The sequence below is a fragment of the Ambystoma mexicanum genome, chromosome 5q (assembly GCF_040938575.1).
Source record: "Ambystoma mexicanum isolate Mex_15411 chromosome 5q, UKY_AmexF1_1, whole genome shotgun sequence".
NCBI classification, from domain to species: domain Eukaryota; kingdom Metazoa; phylum Chordata; class Amphibia; order Caudata; family Ambystomatidae; genus Ambystoma; species Ambystoma mexicanum.
Genome location: NC_090933.1, coordinates 1182252061 through 1182272130, shown reverse-complemented (window position 1 = coordinate 1182272130; position 20070 = coordinate 1182252061). Strand labels below are relative to the sequence as shown.

Sequence of the window (20070 nt, the reverse complement as noted above, 5' to 3'; positions counted from 1 at the left end):
CATTATAATACCATCATGGGGTAAGAGCCAGCATTAGAATATATACTGGCGCTAACAGTCAGCAGTAGAACATAAGTGTGTGCTGACAGTCAACTTTAGAATATAACCATGTGTTAAGAATCAGCAGTAGAATATAACTGGATGGTAAGAGTCAGCATTAGAATATGATCTGGTACTAACAATCAGCAGCGGAATATAACTGTGTGCTAAGAATCAGCAGTAGAATATAACTGTGTGCTAAGAGTCAGCATTCGAATATGATCTGGCACTAACAGTCAGCAGCGAGATATAACTGTGTGCTAAGAATCAGCAGTAGAATATAACTGCGTGCTAACAGTCAGCATTACAATAATCATTTGGTATGAACTAGTATTAGAATATAAACATGTGCTAAAAACCAGCATTAGAATATAACCATGTGTTAAGAACCAGCAGTAGAATATAACTGTGTGCTAAGAGTCAGCATTAGAATATGATCTGGTACTAACAATCAGCAGCGGAATATAACTGTGTGGTAAGAATCAGCAGTTGGATATAACGGTGTGCTAAGAGTCAGCATTCGAATATGATCTGGCACTAACAGTCAGCAGCGGAATATAACTGTGTGCTAAGAATCAGCAGCAGAATATAACTGTGTGCTAAGAATCAGCAGTAGAATATAACTGTGTGCTAACATTCAGCATTACAATAATCATGTGGTATGGTCTATGTATTAGAATATAAACATGTGCTAAAAACCAGCATTAGAATATAACCATGTGTTAAGAATCAGCAGTAGAGTATGACTGTGTGCTAAGAGTCAGCATTCGAATATGATCTGGCACCAACAGTCAGCAGCGGGATATAACTGTGTGCTAAGAATCAGCAGTAGAGTATGACTGTGTGCTAAGAGTCAGCATTCGAATATGATCTGGCACTAACAGTCAGCAGCGGGATATAACTGTGTGCTAAGAATCAGCAGTAGAATATAACTGCGTGCTAGCATTACAATAATCATGTGGTATGAACTAGTATTAGAATATAAACATGTGTTAAAAACCAGCATTAGAATATAAGCACATGTTAAGAATCAGCAGTAGACTGTAATTGGGTGCTAAGAGTCAGCATTCGAATATAACCTTGTGCTAACAGTCAGCAGCAGAGCATACCTGTGTGCAACGAATCAGCAGTAGAATAAAACCGTGTGCTAAGGTCCAGCATTAGAATATAAATGTGTGCTCAGAATCAGCAGTAGAGTATGACTGTGTGCTCAGAGTCAAGATTAGAATGTAAACGTGTGCGTTAAAAGCATCATTACAATATAACGGTGTGCTCGGAGTCAGCATTATAATGTAACCGGGCGCTAAGAGTCAGCAGTACAATATAACTGTATGTTCTGAGTGAGGAGTACACCATAACCTTAGTCTAAGTGTCAGCATTAGGTGAGTGCTACAAACAAATGTCCGAAAATAGCCTATTATCTGGCTGGAATAGGATCGATATACTTTATACATGACCTCGGGCATGTTTTATGTCAAAATGGAATAGGGTGGCATGGCTTTCAATACCTTGTCTCCACATGGAATGTGCACTCTACACACACTAACTCGATCAAACCAAAGTGATGTACTTAGAGATGGGGGGCAACATAATGGAACAATCTACTCGATCAACTGTGTTTACAAGAGAGCTACCAAAAATTCGGAAAAGAAATATCATTACACTCTTGACTGTGAAATCTTTCATATGGCAAAATAACTCCTCGACCATTCCGGAGGGAGCAGACACTAAACACCAAACCTCACCCATATTCCCCGGCGGCCACTGCATACACTGCTCTCTGTTCCAACCAGTTTATAGTGACGTCACCGTCTGAGCGTAGCCTCAAGACACCAACAAGCTTTGGCTACTTCACACCACCTACTATCTGATGACGTGACTCACAGAAGCAATGGCGAGGATCCATGATGCACATGTTAATAGCTTGTAAATAGAAACATAAAATATATATGTATTATAATTGGGATTATTATTATTATTATTATTATTATTATTATTAATAAAAATAATAATAATAATAATAATAATAATAATAATAATAATAATAATAATAATAATAATATGTGTGTGATATTTATTGAACGTGGACCAGCAACAGAGTGATTAATTATCATAGGGGGAAGAGCACAGTGAGGGAAAGAAGAGAAAATATGTATGGAGGAAATTCAAATCAACTAAATGCACACTTTCAGTTCAAAAGGCATAGGAAGGGGTGTGGTCTGTTCGATGAGGATGTGCTGATTCTGAACTCCCCACTTAACCCACTTGATCCCTGATGTGTGGTGACATCCATCAAAGCTTTTCGAGCTCTGACCCCGGGGAAGTGAAAGGGACCTTTTGAGACTTTTAAGAAAGTGAAGACTCGACCTTTTCACACACTACATTTTATTTGATTTTGTATGTGGGTATAAAGAGTTTTCTTAAGTAAAACTTCCCAAATCATGTTGGTTGAGTGCCTAATATGTGCCAGTAGTCAATGGAATTCTCAGACCTCCTGGAGAGCTGGGAGATTATGGGCCGCAGGGGGCATCATTGATCACTGTACCCCATGTTAGAGAACTCCATCCATTCTACCGTCAAGGCGTGGTATTGTGGCCCTTCAGGGGAAGGCTTGTGGATGGTAATGAGGACCCCAGGTGGCATTGCCACGTGATGGTTCTACCTAATTTGCTTTGAGGAAATCCCTGCTATATAATATATTTTGGCCTGTGAATTATGGCCCTATGATTGACCATCAGAGGACAGGGATCTTACATGTGTGGCATTCAAAGGCACTCAATAGTGGATCATATTCAGGGTTTTCTAACTCCAGGCTTCGAGGGCCGGATCCATGCCGAATTTTCAGGATACCCCTAATTAAATTTCCTGAGATACATTTGCATACAATGATTCTAAATGTATGCACATTTTTCCTCATGATTATTAATGAGGGGTATCCTGAAAACCGATCAGGATTCTGGCCCCCGAGGCCTGTAGTTGAACAACCCTGAATAGACTGAATGAGCACATGGACAGGAGTTTGGAGCAAATGTTTCCCCTCTCCTTTTTTATCTTGCATTCCACATATTTGAAGCTTTTCTACAATTATTTGAAATATGTTAGTTCATCATTAGAACTTTAAAACCCATCATGTTAAGGCTGCAGAGTGCGCTGCATCTTATTGTCTCTGTAAAGACAATCTGCTCTGGTTCTTCATCAGACAGAGGTGTGGATTGTGGGATGCATGTTGCAGGAGGATGACAGGTGGTGGCAAAGTGTGCATTTTTCCAGGGTGGGTTTTGGGGAACACTCCCAGTTTGGAGGGAGTTTCTCAGCATGTTTTGACTCTTCCAGCCCGAAGCTGATGGGTGGATCGGTGAAACGCCTGTTTCCGTTCATCACGTTCCTGTCATCTCTGGTGTAGGTTGTGTAAGGACTCTTGTTGAAGTGTGTAATCTGCGCCAATTACGTGTTAAGCTTCTGCAAGATATGGACGGGGATTGGCAAAGTCACTTTCAAGGTATCGTTTTCAGCATTATTTAGGCGTAACAGAATACTTACTGATATTGAAGATACGTGAAAATGACATGCATTTTTCAATAATTCCCTCCTGGTACTTTTTACATGTAGGGTTTTTCTCCTTTACATATTTTCTTTTTACCAAGATGTACTCTTTCGTAGCAAAAGCCCAATAGCTATATGGTGCAGTTGTCCCGGATCTGTGCTCCCACGTGCCTATTTGATGTGTACATGCCCCCACACACTGACATACTAGTGTCATTTGGCAGTGTATGAAGGTGATACACAAAGCATGCTCCACATGGTAAAAGATGTTGAAGCACACCCTGGCGAATCACCTTCCTTATGCAAAGAATGAATGTTAGAATGAAATTGTGCAGCAATGGCTCCTAGACCAAAGTGATACTGTTTAGTAGTTTCAGGCTTTCACAGCAAAGACTCCAGCGAAAATGCCCCCCCACCATGATTCCGACTCTCGGCCCAACACTCATCACTCACACCTCTCTTCCATGCTCACCCTATTTGCATTCTCAGCGGCCATTGACTTGATTGCCCATCTCTCCCTACCTCCTTCTTTACCTCGCCTCCCCTGGCTTTAAACTGAACTGGATGGCCTCTCCCGGCTCCTTGGCCCCCGCATGCCTTCCAGAGAGTATCCCTCAAGGACCAATCCAGGGCCCACTCCTTCTCACCCTCTGCAACTAATGCGGAAGGGAATCTCTTGCGTTGGCTTTCCCTACCACTTTCCCGCCAATGACGCACGGGTTGTGCTGCCCATTCCCCACCTTCACTCATGCCCTCCCTGAGCACACCCGTAGAAATGTGTCCTAACCCTCACTCTTAAATAACTCCACCCGCCATTCCCTCTCTCATTTCTGCTGCTTCCCCCTACTTTCCCCAGAAAACTGCAATGCCTTCTCCCAGGCGGTGGTCAGTCATAATGTAGAATGCAATAATGTCGAAAGTCAAAATGTCGATTTTTTTTTTAGAAAACAATAATGTTGAAAACCAATAATGTCGAAATTTTTCTACATTTTTAAAAAAAAAGAAAAAAATATATATATATAATTTAAATGTGTTGAGTATGAGGGGTGAAAGGGCGGAGGGGGGTGGGGGTGGCCGGGGGGTTTTGGGTGAGGGGGTCAGGGGGGGACCCCGCCCTAGTAAATGATACTCTTCTTGTTTATGTATTTAATGATAGTGCTAATTGACATTTTTTTTCGACATTTTTTTTTCTAAAAATTGACTCTTTTCATTATGTGTATAGGTTTTCGACATTATTGTTTTCTACATTTTTTTTCTACATTTTTGTGAGTCGACATTTTTTTTTTTCTACATTATGACTATAAACCCTCACAGGCATTAGAGCCAACACATCCATAGAAAATCTAAAGTAAGTCTTAAGTAGAAATGCCTTCCATACCTTCTCTCGCCCCTGCCCACTGTCCCAAGACTATTCCTCCTAACAATGTCCTTTATGCATGTACACAATGTAAAAATGCATATAGAAACAATATTTTACGGCTTAAGACTCTATTTGTTTACACTATGTATGTCTGCCCCTTGTCTCTGCTCTTGTTCTATCTATACCAGATCAGCATCAATCGGTTCATTTAATGCAAACATCTACTCCCTACTTTAAAGGCACCCTACTCAGGGCTTTGCACTGTCATCTATTTTGCTTCCTATGTGCATCATTTCTGATCAAAATAACATCCCCATGTGAACATTAGAGCCCACACCAGAGGGTGTGGTAAGGGAACGCCTCCCAACTTAGTGGTCTTCAGTCAAAGACAAGGGGCCTCATTACGACCCAGGCGTTAAGGGTTAACGCCGTCGTTAACCCTTAACGCCTATTCTGATTTTAACGGCTGCTTTTAGCTAACCTGCCATGATGCTAATTACGCCACCGTAATTTACGGTGGCGTAATTAGCGCCTTCCCCACTCCCATTATGCCCTATGGGGCAAAAATGGGAATGGGGAAGGGAAAATGGGAAATGGGGATTTACCGCCCCACTCACCTTGGAATGGGGCGGTAAATCCGCCATCCACCATGGTGTAAACGTAGTTTCCACCATGGTGGTAAAGTTGGCGCAATTAGCGCCTGGGTTGTAATGACCCCCAACGTCCTCCAACAAAGCAAAGGGCACTAACTCTATAATTCTTTTTGTAGGGGTGAAAAAAGGGAAGTTCGTGTGAAAGTCCTTGTCCATGTGTCCTTGCCCATGTTCTGGTGTGCAAAATACAAAGGAAAGCTTGGAGTGCAGCCTTTTACAGGTGCTTAGGGACTCCATTCCAAGCTGCTCGATTGGCTAAAAGGGTGAAACAGTACAACAAAGGCGAAACATGAAGCATGGACTCCACGGTGTCATTGTGCTTTAAGAGAAGAATACATGCTCGAATGCAGGGTCTGCAAGATGTGTTGGACTACATCTCCCATCATCCCTAGCCAGCATAAACTATGGTGAGGGATCATGTGAGTTGTCATCCAAAACCTCTGGAAGGGCAAATGTTGCAGAGCCATGCTCTAATGTTTAATACGTATAATAACACAATAGAAAAATACAATTGGTAACGACATTTCAGACCTGCTACCGTTAACATAGTTTAACTTGGAAGTATTGCAGAATCCGTGTGCAGTTCAGGAACCTCATAATTATATTTAATACCTTACATCTGTTCTCGCTAAAGTAAATGCAAAGACAAAAAGTGCTTACTGACGCTGGGTGTAGTATTCTAAAGTTTTCCCCAGGAAAGTTACAGGACACAGAGGCAAACATTTTTTTATTCTGTGAAACTGACAGGGACCACATTTGGGGCAACAAACTTGCTCCTTGGTGATTCGAAAGAAGCCCAAAAGCTGTCTCTTCCCTCAACTGCGCCACATAGCCTCCATCCCCCCTACAGCACCTCACTAATTTGTGGGTTCATTTCCAGAGCAAGCCAAGCCTCAGTAGGGCACGGTGCCATGCTGTAGGTACCTGTTCAGAATGAAACATGCCAGCCCTCTATTGCGGGGCACTTATTGTCGCCCCCGGGTGAGCATGAACTTGCATTCTTAAAGAGGGGATAGCATGGCTGCATGCGGTCCAAAATAAGGATACTTGGGTAAGTTCAGCCTAAAGAAACGCAACCATGTATCTTTCTCCCTGGACGGGCTGCCCATCAATCTTGCAGCAAATGTAAGGTGTTCAGCAAACCAGAAGGGTGGCCAGGAACATCCATCCCCCCAACATAAATACATCCCCAAAGATCGTATATATCTAATTCACTGAGTATGATGTTCCCAGCAACAAATACTGGAAAGATTTGGAAAGAGACGTTCAATTGTGACAGGAACAGACCTTTGGAAAGTGTTGTTTAAGCTTCCTATAATGAGGTTATCTAACATAGCTATTACTTACATTGCCGGAGCAACACAAATCACTTAGAAGAATTGTCATGTCCCTGTGTAATGATGGGTCTATGTACTAGACAGGTATAGACAGTGTTATGCAGTTTTATGCAGTACATGCATTGTTTAGGACACATCTTGCGATCTACATGTCCGGGTTATCCGAATTGCCGGAAGCAAACACATGATCTGTCCACCTCATTCCCACCTAGGCATTCACTCCTTTTCATCCCACGCCGACCCCTTGCACTCAGAAGTGTTCCGTGTACATGTGACATGTTTCAAATCATTACAGAGATGGTACCCTAAGTAATTGTGAAAAGGGGACACAAAGGGCCTTTAATAACAACAGAGATGCCCTTTTAAAACACATGAAAGGGTCAGAAAAGAATGATGACATTGTTTTTGTCAGTACTTACAATCCCTTGTCGAATAACATCAGCAGTATTATTAGAAAGAACTGGTAAATTCTATAGGAAGGCAATACCGCTTTGGCTCCACCTCGATGTGCATTTAAAAGAGGCACACGTTTAAAAGACTTGCTCACTAAGAACAACATTTATATACCACCAGACAGACAAATGAGCATTACAGAATCATGGGGCCTGTCTAAACCATTGTGACACACCACTGGTGGACACTGTAGCTGTTGTGCCCAGACCAAAATAAGCTTTGCGGTTTGATTTAGGAGTAGCAAAATTGTGGTCAGAGAAGACATTGACCAACTGTAATACAGCCATGGTGGTGTATGCCATTTGGTGCCCATGTTGAAAATGACGTATAGGCAAACCTGAATGCAAGGTGAAGACCGGAATATGTGAACATAGGAGTTGCATAAGAACGCAGATATGTATTTATTTATTTGAATTTGTATAGCGCACTACAGCCCAAAGGCATTGAGGCGCTGTTACATGATATTGTATTGTTTACAGCAAGAAAGAATGCTTGGTTCATGGTAGTTGCTCAGGGGTTACATAGAGCATACACCTAGTTCTCATTACAATTGCACCTCAAGGATGAGGAGCACAGTCAGGAAAAATACATTACCGATAGTTAATGCACCCATTGTGGCCCATTTCTCTAGCATGGGAGGTCATTGTGAGAAACTCGACTGGACTGTATTTTTGAAAATGCATCTATGTGGAAATACAGCTAATGACGAAAAGAGACTCTTTGAGGAAGAGTACCTCCTTATCTTTTTGACCAATAGCCAAGACACTGGTGTGAATGAAAACATCCAGTGGCACAGTGTATGAACATAAATGTGCTTTGTATGTTAGGTTTGACATTGGTTAACATTCAGTATGAGATTAGTTAGCCCGTGGACACTATATAACATCCCCTAATGATACATGACCGTGTGATGTTTATAAATCCATCCATGTGATGATCAGGATCCTGTATATTATGAGGACGCATATTCCCCAGGCCAGATGGACTCTTAGTGCCAATATCACAACAGAGAAATCACTGCAATAATGCAAATGTAACAAGGATGCATACATATTGATTGCTAGTAGTCCTTATTACATATTGCTTGTTAGTAGTCCTTATTACATATTGATTGCTAGTAGTCCTTATTACATATTGCTTGTTAGTAGTCCTTATTACATATTGATTGCTAGTAGTCCTTATTACATATTGCTTGTTAGTAGTCCTTATTACATATTGATTGCTAGTAGTCCTTATTACATATTGCTTGTTAGTAGTCCTTATGTATATGTTACTAGTGTGTTTTACATTTGAAATCGCAGCCTTTCATAAATGATTAATATCATACTGTTTTTTGAACAACATGCCAAATCTGGTATTCACAGGCAACAAGGCCTATTAAAATAAAGACAGGCAATCTTGTATATCTCAAAATGGCCGATATCATGTACACATTGTCATGATATGCATGCACAGATGCACAAGTCATTTTACAGATTGCGATCACATGATGACTTTACGTTGCACATGTACTCCTTAGACATGTTTAAGTAAAAGGCCCGGCATTAGCTGGTGGTAGCATTGTCAGGTCATTGGCGTTTGCACGTCGAACACACCACCGTGCAGGCAAGGTCAGACTGCATGAGAACGGGTTTGCATTTCATACACTTGCTGTCACTATACAAAAACGTAACTGATTTTAAGGCATTAGCTGATCGAATGACCTTTGTGGTTGCACATGTTCTACAATTCTTAAACAACCATATTAAACAGTTGTTCGTCTGTAACTTGACTGCAAGGGGGCACAGTGCCATTTACTATATGCAGCGACCATTGAGATTTGAAGGTGAGAGAAGGCTATTCTCATGCTAATATTTCTGGGTATACCATAAGGGTAAATTTATGTATGAAAGTAAAGGATTTTTTGCCCTTTCACAGTTTGTATAGACACATGTGGCATGGAAGTAAATGTATACAAACCCTGGTTTTGTTTTCAATAGTCCATGAGTCCATCAGTAGTGGACAAGTAATTATCTACAGTTAGATGCACCACACTCTAGTTTCAGTAGTTGGATTGCACATTTGATGAATTAGGTGAAATACAACAGCCATTGGAATAAGGATATTTGTTTTGTTTTGTTCCCAGGAGATTAATAAATAAATAGGCACACATGAACTGCATAATGATAGAAATGGTGGTAAGCACACTCCTCGATGTTTAATTTATAGAAAAGTGCATAAAGTATTATGTTAACAGCACTAATGTCTTTGCATTGTGTTGCAGGTTATCATACAGGCAATGTGTGTGTTTGGTCATATAAATTATGAAGTGCCAATTATATTTTACATGGATATTTTGAAGATAGTGTGAATTCTGGATGGTGGTTTTAGGGTTTCTAACGCAGTTTCGATGGAGAAGATCCCCTGAAGAAGTTCATATAGTTGGACATTGATATTAGAGGGAACGAAACATGTTGGGAACTGTTTTTTGCGCAACACTATAGTAGCTGTGTAACATATATTAGGGTAGTGTTTGAGTTACACTAAAGTAGCCAACATATTAAGAGATTAAGACTTTGCTATTAATATTACTCAGTAGTCAACAACAACCTGCTTTGTTGCAAATTCGTTAGCAGTACATGTTTTTTAACGTGATAGTTTAACGGCGTGATATTCCATGGCTTTTGCACAAGTCATTTCATTGTCACTTTGAATAGTTGGCATAACTATGTAATTATAAGACAGCCATGAATAAAAAATATTTTTCTATTAGTCGCATATTCATTCACATGTTCTGATTAATTAGCATCTAAAGAGAAAATTGGTACACGATTGGTAATTAAGAGCCATTGCAGGAGCTTTGATAACAAGTTCACAGGTATTGAAGCCAGTTGCATACACTGCCACAATGAATTTTCAAAAGGGACTGTTTTGTTCTTTTTATAGATAACCGGGATTGAGCCTTTTGATACAGTGCCCTGGAGTCTCCTATTGTTTGATGTATGTTCCACGTGACCAAAAAAAGAAATCTAAGAACTAGAAAGGAAAGAGGGATTTGTTAACTTTGATCACATCTCTTACTGTTGGAGGTTATGATAGCATGACTTTTAGGGCCTGATTCACAGAAGCATTCTATAATGGCACGCTCCCATTAGAAAACGCTCTGTGAATCGGCCCCTTAATGCCAAAAGTGCTGCTCCATTCAGTTTGGTGGCCTTCAGTCGGGATCCCAGGAAGGAATGCAAATTAGTAAAGCAAGCCTGCTCTTTTTTTTATTAATACCTCATTGCGGATAATGTTTCATGTTGTTTCATGTTTATCAGCTGACAGTCTTGGATGATGAATTTAGGTTTAGCTAAAGAATGTTGCCTGTGTGAATTGAAACTAGTGTTTTTACTATCAGTAATGATCACTGTTCTTCATGATGCTTATCACACACACGTAGGAAACTGTAGATGCAGTGTGGATATGAACAGTGAGTTAAGACAAGCGTAATGCTCATATAATAAGTGAGACTATGGAAATGAACTCCACGGGGAGAATCCAGAAAAGAAACAGATACATAAAGAGGACAAGCATTTCTTTACAGTTACACGCGGACCCTCACGAGTGCTTAACGTGTGGGGGGATCAACCGTCCGAGACTACTGAGTTAATATAACTTACTCCGTGGAGATGTTAGGTTTGTATCACTTGGTAGGTTATAAGAGTGAGAGAGAGTTTGGATGTTGACCTGTCATTTTGGAAGAGTCGGCCAGACTGGTTATTTCCCATGTGTTATGTATTTTACGATTGATAATGGAACAAAGAGTAGCACGCGTTGATGGTGGGTGTATTATTTCTTTCAAGGAAAATATTTCAATCTCCTTTTCTTTCAGCAAATTTCATAACTAAATGTTGCTTGCCTAAATGTATTATTCCTTGAGATGTTATGTTAAGTTTTAATTTGATCATTTTTCATATTAACAGTTTCATGCAATGTGTGGTATGTAAATTACCCAATTTCACATAGATCTATTATTCGGTCTGTTCGTAATAGGAAACCTAAGTATCTCAGAGACACTTTTAGAAACGTGCCTTCTTTTCTTAATATATCTGGAAGCCTATTGGAAATTTAATTATATAAAAAAGTGACCCAAGAAAAAGCAAGTGAAACATTTCCACCAGAAGTTACTTTTTAAATGTAGTTTTCTTTCAATGATTGCATTGAATAATGGCTTTCTCATGAAGTCTTTCCACATTGGAAAGCTTTTGTTTCAAGTATGTATTGTTTGATTACACGTATAAAAAAATCAACCACACAAAGTCAATTATGTACTTATAACTAATATGGAGATTCTCAATGTCGACAAACAATTCCCTTAACGAAACTACACTCTTATAGTGTTGGGGGATTTATGTAGAACTCTGTAAAAAGCTACTAGAGATGTTGACAAGAAGCCATTAGGCTGTCAAGTCAAATATTTTCCTATCCAGGGAATAGCTGGCTGGTCCATCACGTTACTCTGCCCGCCATTTTGAAAAGCTTCTGAAGAAACCCGAATCCAAAGTATGACTTGACCTATATTTAAATATAAATGATTGATGGACTCTCGGAGACAGACACTGTATTAACAATAAAACTGATTAAACCGTATGCTCTGCTGTACCATGTAATTTGTATTCCTCCTCTTTCCCTTTATATTACGTGATTAATCATAATGCATGTTTGATATACACTCACAAAACTATTTCATGTGTTCCTTTTTTTTTCTTTTTTTGAGAAGTGGGGGGACAGGAGTCACTCTAACTTCTTCAATATACATAGAGATGAAGTAGTCATCCAATGCATGGAACTCTTGAGGGTTAATTACTCCATTCCTTTATATATGCATACAATAGAGTGAATGGAGCAATGCAGCTGCTCAGTGTGTGTCCTATCTATGCCATGAGCCCGTCATATGTATTTGAAGCACCTCATCTGGTTCAGGAGTCTGCTTCTGACGCTGTACATTGTAATTCATGACTTTCTCTTTCGTTCTGTACAGACAGTGGATGCATTGGTAAACCAGTTCCAGGTCTGGAAGCAAGAGGCGGAGAGACATGGTGCCAGCTGGAAGGTTTCGGACAAACCTCGTATTGATATTGCTTGCTCTTGCCTGGGATGGAGGCAGCACTCAAGTCCAAAGAGCAGGTATGTGACGCTCCTTACATTCAGCGTGTCCTAAAATGGGGTGGCTTTTTTGCATGTTAGCGCATGACAACCGAAGCAGTATTTTTACAGCTTTCAGACCTCTAGCAGTGCCAAGCCATCTAACACTAGCAATGTCCTTCAGAAATGACTCGGGTGTATTTCATTTCTTTAGGACAATGACCCTATAAACTACCTACTGTACCTATGTACTGACACCTTTGAATGATGCAAGGCAACATTAAACTATGTCACTTCAGGTTTTATGTTTGTCCATATTACGTACCAATACAATATTGGAATATATTGTTAAGCCATTCTTAATATTTTCACTTCACCCATTTCATGAATCTCATAGAATTAGATACTCATGGCCATCACACCAATGAAAAACCCCTGTTGTGCCAAGAGAAAATAACTATCCCTCAATGTGTACTTTTTAAGATCAACCAGCTAAATGTTAATATGTCTTTGTATAGCACACCTGGAAAATGAATTGTTCATCCGCACCTACATGATAAGTGTTATTGTTACCTTAGTCAACGTTATTAACTATATCATTTTCAGAAGGATGAAAGGCCGAGTCAGCTCTTCTTGCAGTGGACCCCGTGGCCCGGATCAGTAAGCTACTTTATGGGCTCATGTGTGCCTCAGAAACAACTTGACACATGTAACTGTCCAGCACAGAGTTGTGCATTCCAAGTCACATTACACATGTTAATATAGTTATGCTCTGGCCTAAGCAAACACCCCGCCGCTTCCTGCTTCCTCAGCCATCACTGTCGAACCCGGTACTGCTATCCCGCCATACCCCTAAGAATGCCCCCCTCTCCCTCTAGCTTCAATTCCATGCAGTGATCTGCAGGTCGTGTGTGAGAAATCGCACCTGCACCATTACATGTGGCCTCCAGAATCACGTGTTCACGTTGTTTCCTATTGACAATGCGTGGGGTGCTTTTATGAATACATTTTAACCCCTTAAGTGCTAAGAGCGTACACGTTCACTTTCAATAACGTAGGCAATCATTATACTATATCCTTTAAAAAGATTTTCACAGAAATGAATTATTTTATTAGCGTTCACGCCCCAGCCCGTGGAAATGGATCCATGGAATAATGTCGCCATGAAAAAAAGTCATCAGGTTCTGGCAACATTTTCCTGGCTACCAACATTTTTAAAATTCTTTCCCCAAATATTCTAGGAGGGGTATAATTATATATTATTACCTCCAGTACTAGAATATTTGGGGAAAGTGTTAGATAGCCTGGAGAGTGCATCATGAATCACAATAAAATCGCCAACCTGGCGACATTATTACCCGATACTGTGAAAATGAGGTGAAATAGTACTTTGCAGGTTGTGGGGGGGGCTAAGGGGGCTATAGCCCCTGGTCTTTTGGTTGTAACCCCGGATAGAATCTCAGGAGCTACAGACAAAAGGCTAGCTAGTCCCCAGTCCCAACAGTTCCAGCGTAGCCCCGGGTCTTTTCCAGACCTAGCAAGACCCGGATGCTTAAATGGGGTGCGCATAGAGTGCGTCTCACAGTCCTGCTATGGGCTTGTACATGGAGGATTGCGTTTTGGTTCACATATCAAACAAATCGACGTCTTTTGATAAGCTTGTTCATATGTGGCTATCTCCAGACGCGCCTTACCTATCCACATATTCCAGTATTTTCTTGTCAGTTTCTTTTCCTTCCATCCATCTCTCGCTTCCATGCCCTTTCATCTTGCTGTATGCATCATGTTCACTGATCACGTCTCTCTACAGTTCTTAAAAATAAAACAAAAAACGTGCTTACTGATACGTCCACACCTGGTTCAAGGTTCTGCAAATGCCATTCCAACCCCGTCCATATATTTGACTTAAGATGGTTTTCCATATCTTAGTTAATCCATCAAGGCTCTGAGCAGTAAATATCTCCCTGCCGGGGCGGGGGCAGACAGACTTATGGCAGCACCAGATGTGTTGCATCTATTAAGCATCTGTTGTTATGACTCAGATGTATTCCAGCGCAGAATTCCCACATTCTTTTAGTCGATTCACTCGATCGATATATATTTAAGGACAGCCTTTCTCAGTGTATAATTGCAGAAAGTAAACATGCTATGTTGCTCTCCCTCTAAATACAAATGTGTGCACATTCTTCATTCGTTCTCCCCATGTAGTTCCATTGCCTTTAAACTGATATCTTCTTGTTCGACCCAATGGGGCTGCTCCTCAGCTAGGAAAGTCTGATTGACACTCAGAATTACACTGCAGATAATATTACATATGTGCTAAACTACACATATCAGGCAAATCAGTCAATAACCAGAGTGCTTACCGTTTTTAGGATACCATGGGCCACATTAGGAGGCAGGTGGCCACATAATGAACGGTGCTTGTACGGGACCGGCACCGTTCATTACGGGCTGTCCTATTACGAGGACTGCTGCGGGACCCGCTAAGGAACGCCTCGTCAGACCAGGCATCAATAGGGGGTTCCGCTAGCAGTCCAGGATGCTAACAACGGGCCCGTCATTAACGGGCCCGTTGTCCGCAAAAGGGATTTACCGGGCCCTCCAAGGCAGGAATGGCCCAGGAAGTCCCCTTTTCGGGACCCGGACTACCTCCATACTCGTAATGAGGCCCCATGTCTCATAGCACATGAACCATCTACCACTGTTACTATTGTCAATACTGCCATTACACGGTTACATGCAATTATAACTAATGAAATAATAACACATGAAAAAATAACAAATGAAAAACAACTCATTCCAACATAACACATTTCTTTTTCGTTATTTGGGGGGGGGGAATCCCCCTTTTTTTAATAATACTTTCCTCCACCCACAAAACCACTAGTCCCTCTCACAACCTTATTTAGATTTTTTCCCAGAATTAGTTATTTTGATATTAGTTGTTTATTTATTTTTTATTTTTTCATTAGTTGTTTTGTATTCAATATACTCACAGCATACCTCATTACACAGCTGTTCACTAGTGGTAATGCACCATGCATCATAACGAGAAAGCTGGCACCGTTTGTGAATAGTCAGTCTGTTTTCTTTAACAGAAACCTGGTTATACTAACTGGTATCACAGCCTCTCTAAGGCTAACGGGTAACTTCAGATTTTAAATGGAGCACTGAGGCTTACACAGCGGAGTTGTGGGGATGCTATCATTTGTAAGCCCTCCTTCTGGACCGCACCCCAATTTCAAACCTGGCTCCCAAACCAGTTGCCAAGGAATGACATTCTTTTGACTGGAAGTGGGACCGCCGTAATCATTGGGTTGAAGCATGGCATGCTCTTGCTTAAGACATCCAGGACACTGTGTAAAAGCAAAAGGAAATATCGAGGCTGAGTACTCAAGAGGAAATACACCAAACACAGGCTTATAAAGATTCACATATCGTTATTCTGAAACTGTACAATTACAAAGAAACAAAGTATCAGATAGCTATCTGGCCCTTAGTACAACACAGCGAATACCAGCCCTTTCGGTGTGAGAAGTGAGTGGTACTGGACGTCTAAACAGTTGTACATTTTATACATTTCCAATCATAATGTCCAGCCCCTCTACAGGTTAATAATCCATGGTCTAGAGTTCGTGCCGAGGTCACTTCTGGCTTGTCCGACAATATGCTCATTGATCACCCTCAGTTTACATATAAACAAGTTACAATGGCGAAAGTGTATTCTCGGATTTAACAATAAGCCTTAACACATGTCCTATACAATGCAGTTCAGCTAGTGTCCACGTTCAGTATTTGTATAAAATTATAGTTGATGTATGTCCACGGATCGGATTTGTTGGTGCAGACAATCCTCTGTCTACAAGTCAGGCATGGGACAAGGTTTCTTTACTCAACCCAAACATTCAGCCAACGGACAGTTTATATATTAACTCATGTACAAGGTTCAGGATGGCTCAGTTACAAGCGGAAAACACTGTCCACCATTTTAGAACACAGAATCACTTTAGAATAGAAATCAAAATGGCGGATAGACCTAAAATGGCGGCAAAGTTGATCTAGAATCGGAACTTTGCAACGTAGTTTTCTTCGCAGAGCGACTGGGCTTTGGCCAATATATACAATAAGGAAGGAATAATATGATATCCCGTTTAACAAACCCTCCTTTTGGCCTAAGCCAAGCGCTAAACTACTTCTAGTCACTTTACGAATAACTCCACGTCTCAATGTCCATACATCCTGAATCACTATCAAAGATATCAATTGCTATGAGGTCAGATACTGAGATTTCCTTCAGCACGAATTCATTAGATATTTTCTCTGGGGTGTATACCTTGTGCCCTAATGTACCCATCGCTTGTGCAGATCAAACACATACCAGGAAGACATTGCATACAACAACAGAAAAACCACAGAATGCCTAAAATAATCAGCAACACCGAAAGTAGCTTTCATCCCCAAGATCACAAGAAGTCCCAGAACCAAGCGCTAATATCCCAGTTTCCCTCGGGAACATGCACTTCTGAATTGAGAATGTGCAGATTTTGTATCGCCCTAAAGATAGTTGGGGAGGAATCTGACACGAAAACACAGCAAGCGGATCCCACTAATTTACATACCCCACCACGCTCAGCCAGGATGACGTCTAATGCCACCTGGTTCTGAAGTGCCACTAACCTTATTGCTTTTTGTTCTAAAGTCATGTTATAGAATATGTCAGTGGTCCGGTTGATGGTCCTCTCCAGTATTTTCGCTAGTCTCCTGATATCCTCAGAATTCAGTATTTGCCCCCAAAATGGCACGAAGAATTTCGCTACATCGCCCAGAACTTGTGCTGAAGTATCGCCATTCTCATCCCGCCGTGGACGAGCCTTTGAAATCTCTACAGTGCTAGCAATGAATACCCCGGTAACAGAATCCCCAAATAACAGGTTCCCTGCCAATCCCTGGGTAACCATGGAAATGCTACATTACCGCAAACAAAGTAGACATGTTCACCTACAAACAAAGGTCTGTCCTCACTAGTAAAATTTGCAACGTTGGCGCAACCCTTGAAATCACCCATTGACTGAGTACCATTCCACTGTATGCAGAAAGAAACTGATTCGGGGCTGTGGTTAACAGTATAAGAAGGTGGCGTGGCATCCCTATTGCCTAGAGGAGCCATCTTGAAAGAGATCAAAGATTGAAAAGGACGGGACAGTCTATTAGAAGGCCTAACAGAAGCAACATTAGGCTTGCTCTTATTCGCAAAGAGTGAGCATCCCAGGGGCGTTAGAACACGTTTCTCAAAATCATTCAAGTTGGTTCCATCAAATTTCCCCGAGATGCTATCGTTCCATCGGCCAAAGAACAGTGCCCTTAGAGAAGCATAGCATGCAGTCGTCAAAGGTAAAGGATGAATATACCAACCCAGCACCTTATCCCCATGTTGCAGTAAATGTGAGCAGACCCAACAATTGGATGAGTAATAGAGTATTGATATGGTAACTCTGTCTGTGCTGAGAGTCTCTAGGAGATAAAGTGTGCAGATGCACGAAAGGTGTAGAAACAGTGGGTACATTTTCAGTGGGTAACATATTTTCAAGCGGATGTACTTCTTCCAGATACCAGAATCCTAAGGCAATGACTATTGTGAAACCAGTTAACATAATTACAAGACAACAATACATTTTCGGGGCCCATGCATTCGATTGTTCATTTTTACGATTGGTCACACAGTCTCTTTCTTATCTGTTCCGTACGAGTGGGAGCGGTTGCATGCATTGTCTCTTCAAACAAACAAACCAAAGTTAATGTGCTGGCGATCTCCAGATTGAGCGTCTTCTTGGTCCTTTTCCCAAACCCTAGCCAACAGAATCCCCTTATGTACAAAAGATCAGGCCAAAGAGACAAGCCCTTCGATAATTCTCCTTGATGGCACAGCCATCCTCGGACACAGATCGTACCTTGTGATCCCTGGTACTGAATGTTCTGTAAACAACGTGTAGTTACTTCCTGATGGAAGTAGTGAATTCAAAGCAGGATTTAACACAAGTTTCGAAACAGAATTTGAAAAATGAACTGTTGGAGAGTGTGGAGATAAAGTGGCTGTTTCCCCAGGCCCCACGGGCTCAGGGAGAGTCTCCGACGCACTCTCGATGCTGTTTGATGCTTCGTGATCGTTGGTTACGGTATTGGTGAGGGGTTCTGTGTCTTCTGTATCGTGTGGCAAAGGGAAAGGAATCCTCTTGATGTGTGACACGTGGATCCAGTGCTTCCTGCCCTCCACTCGCACCGCTGTCTGTGTGACCAGGAGAACTTGATGCAGGCCCCACCAATGAGGTGCGAGACAAGAAGATCGTTCAAACGACTTGATGAGGACCCAGTTTCCCGGCCTTATGTTGTGGCCTGGGCCCTCGTACCTGACACTAGCACCTGGTGGTAAATCAAATACAGATTTTTAGTTAACTGTCCATAATATTCAGAAAGACGTAGATGTTCAACGTTGCATAGCGAATGGGGCTTTGGCAAATTCCAAATGTTAGCTGGCCTACCCATAACCACCTCAAATGGAGAGAGCCCAGTCTTAGTTTGATGGGTCGTTCTCATGGACAAGAACACGATCGGTAAGGCGTCCGGCCATTTCAGTTTGGTGCCGGCACACGTCTTAGCGAGCTTGTTCTTGATGATGCCGTTGTGTCTTTCTACTAAACCAGCACTCTGAGCGTGTCTGGCCGAATGAAACCATTTATCGATCTGTAATCCCGCACATATCTGCAGAATTACAGCAGTGATAAAATGTGGACCATTATCCAACAAGATGACTCTTGGCAAACCAAACCTAGGAAAATATTCCTTAAGCATGGTCTTCGCCGTTGTCATAGCTATGGCATCTTTGACAGGAAAGGCTTCAACCCATTTACTAAAGGCGCAGATAACCACTAATACGTACTTGTAGCTATTGCAACGCTCCATTTCAATAAAGTCAAAATGTATAACCTCGAAGGGGACAGAAGGTGGACCAAAACTACCCCTAGGAGTCAATGTGCCCTTTCCCACATTATGGTGCAAACAAATCATACACCCTTGGACAAAGCACTCAGCTTCCTTAGAGATCTTATCATTTACCCACACATTTTGCAACATCTGAGTAACTTTTCGTGCACAAATATGGGTGGGACCATGAGCCATAGCAACCATCATCGTAATGTATGCATCAGGCAGTAACAATTTCCCTTCTACTTTGTCCACCCAACACCCATCATCATCCAATTTTGCCAAACCCTCAGCCCATTTCTTAGATTCCTCCAACGTGACATCAGTTTGAATGTTTTTCCAGATTCAATACCCTCATCCAAAGTACAGGCATTTGAGGCTTCCATGAAGTATACATTTCTGAAGAGAGATCAGTGGCAGTCTGTTTGGCTATCTGATCAGCAAAAGGGTTCCCTTTTCCTACATTATCTATGATCTTCTGATGCGCTGCGCATTTCATAATTGCTAGCTGAGTAGGGAGTGCAAGTGCTGAGAGTAATCATACTATCAAGGAGCCATACTGGATTTTAGTGCCATGTGAGGTCAAGAAGACTTG

The 20070-nt window shown here is 41.4% G+C and overlaps 1 protein-coding gene across 1 annotated transcript in view; it reads left to right on the top strand.

Moving 5' to 3' along the window:
* The window catches only part of COL22A1 (collagen type XXII alpha 1 chain), a 1250061-nt gene that overhangs the window by 208266 nt on the left and 1021725 nt on the right, over positions 1–20070 (top strand). Inside the window, exon 2 of the mRNA XM_069621676.1 lies at positions 12391–12536. Coding sequence (XP_069477777.1) covers positions 12446–12536 — 91 coding nt within the window. The 5' untranslated portion in view covers positions 12391–12445. The remainder of the gene's footprint in view (positions 1–12390; positions 12537–20070) is intronic.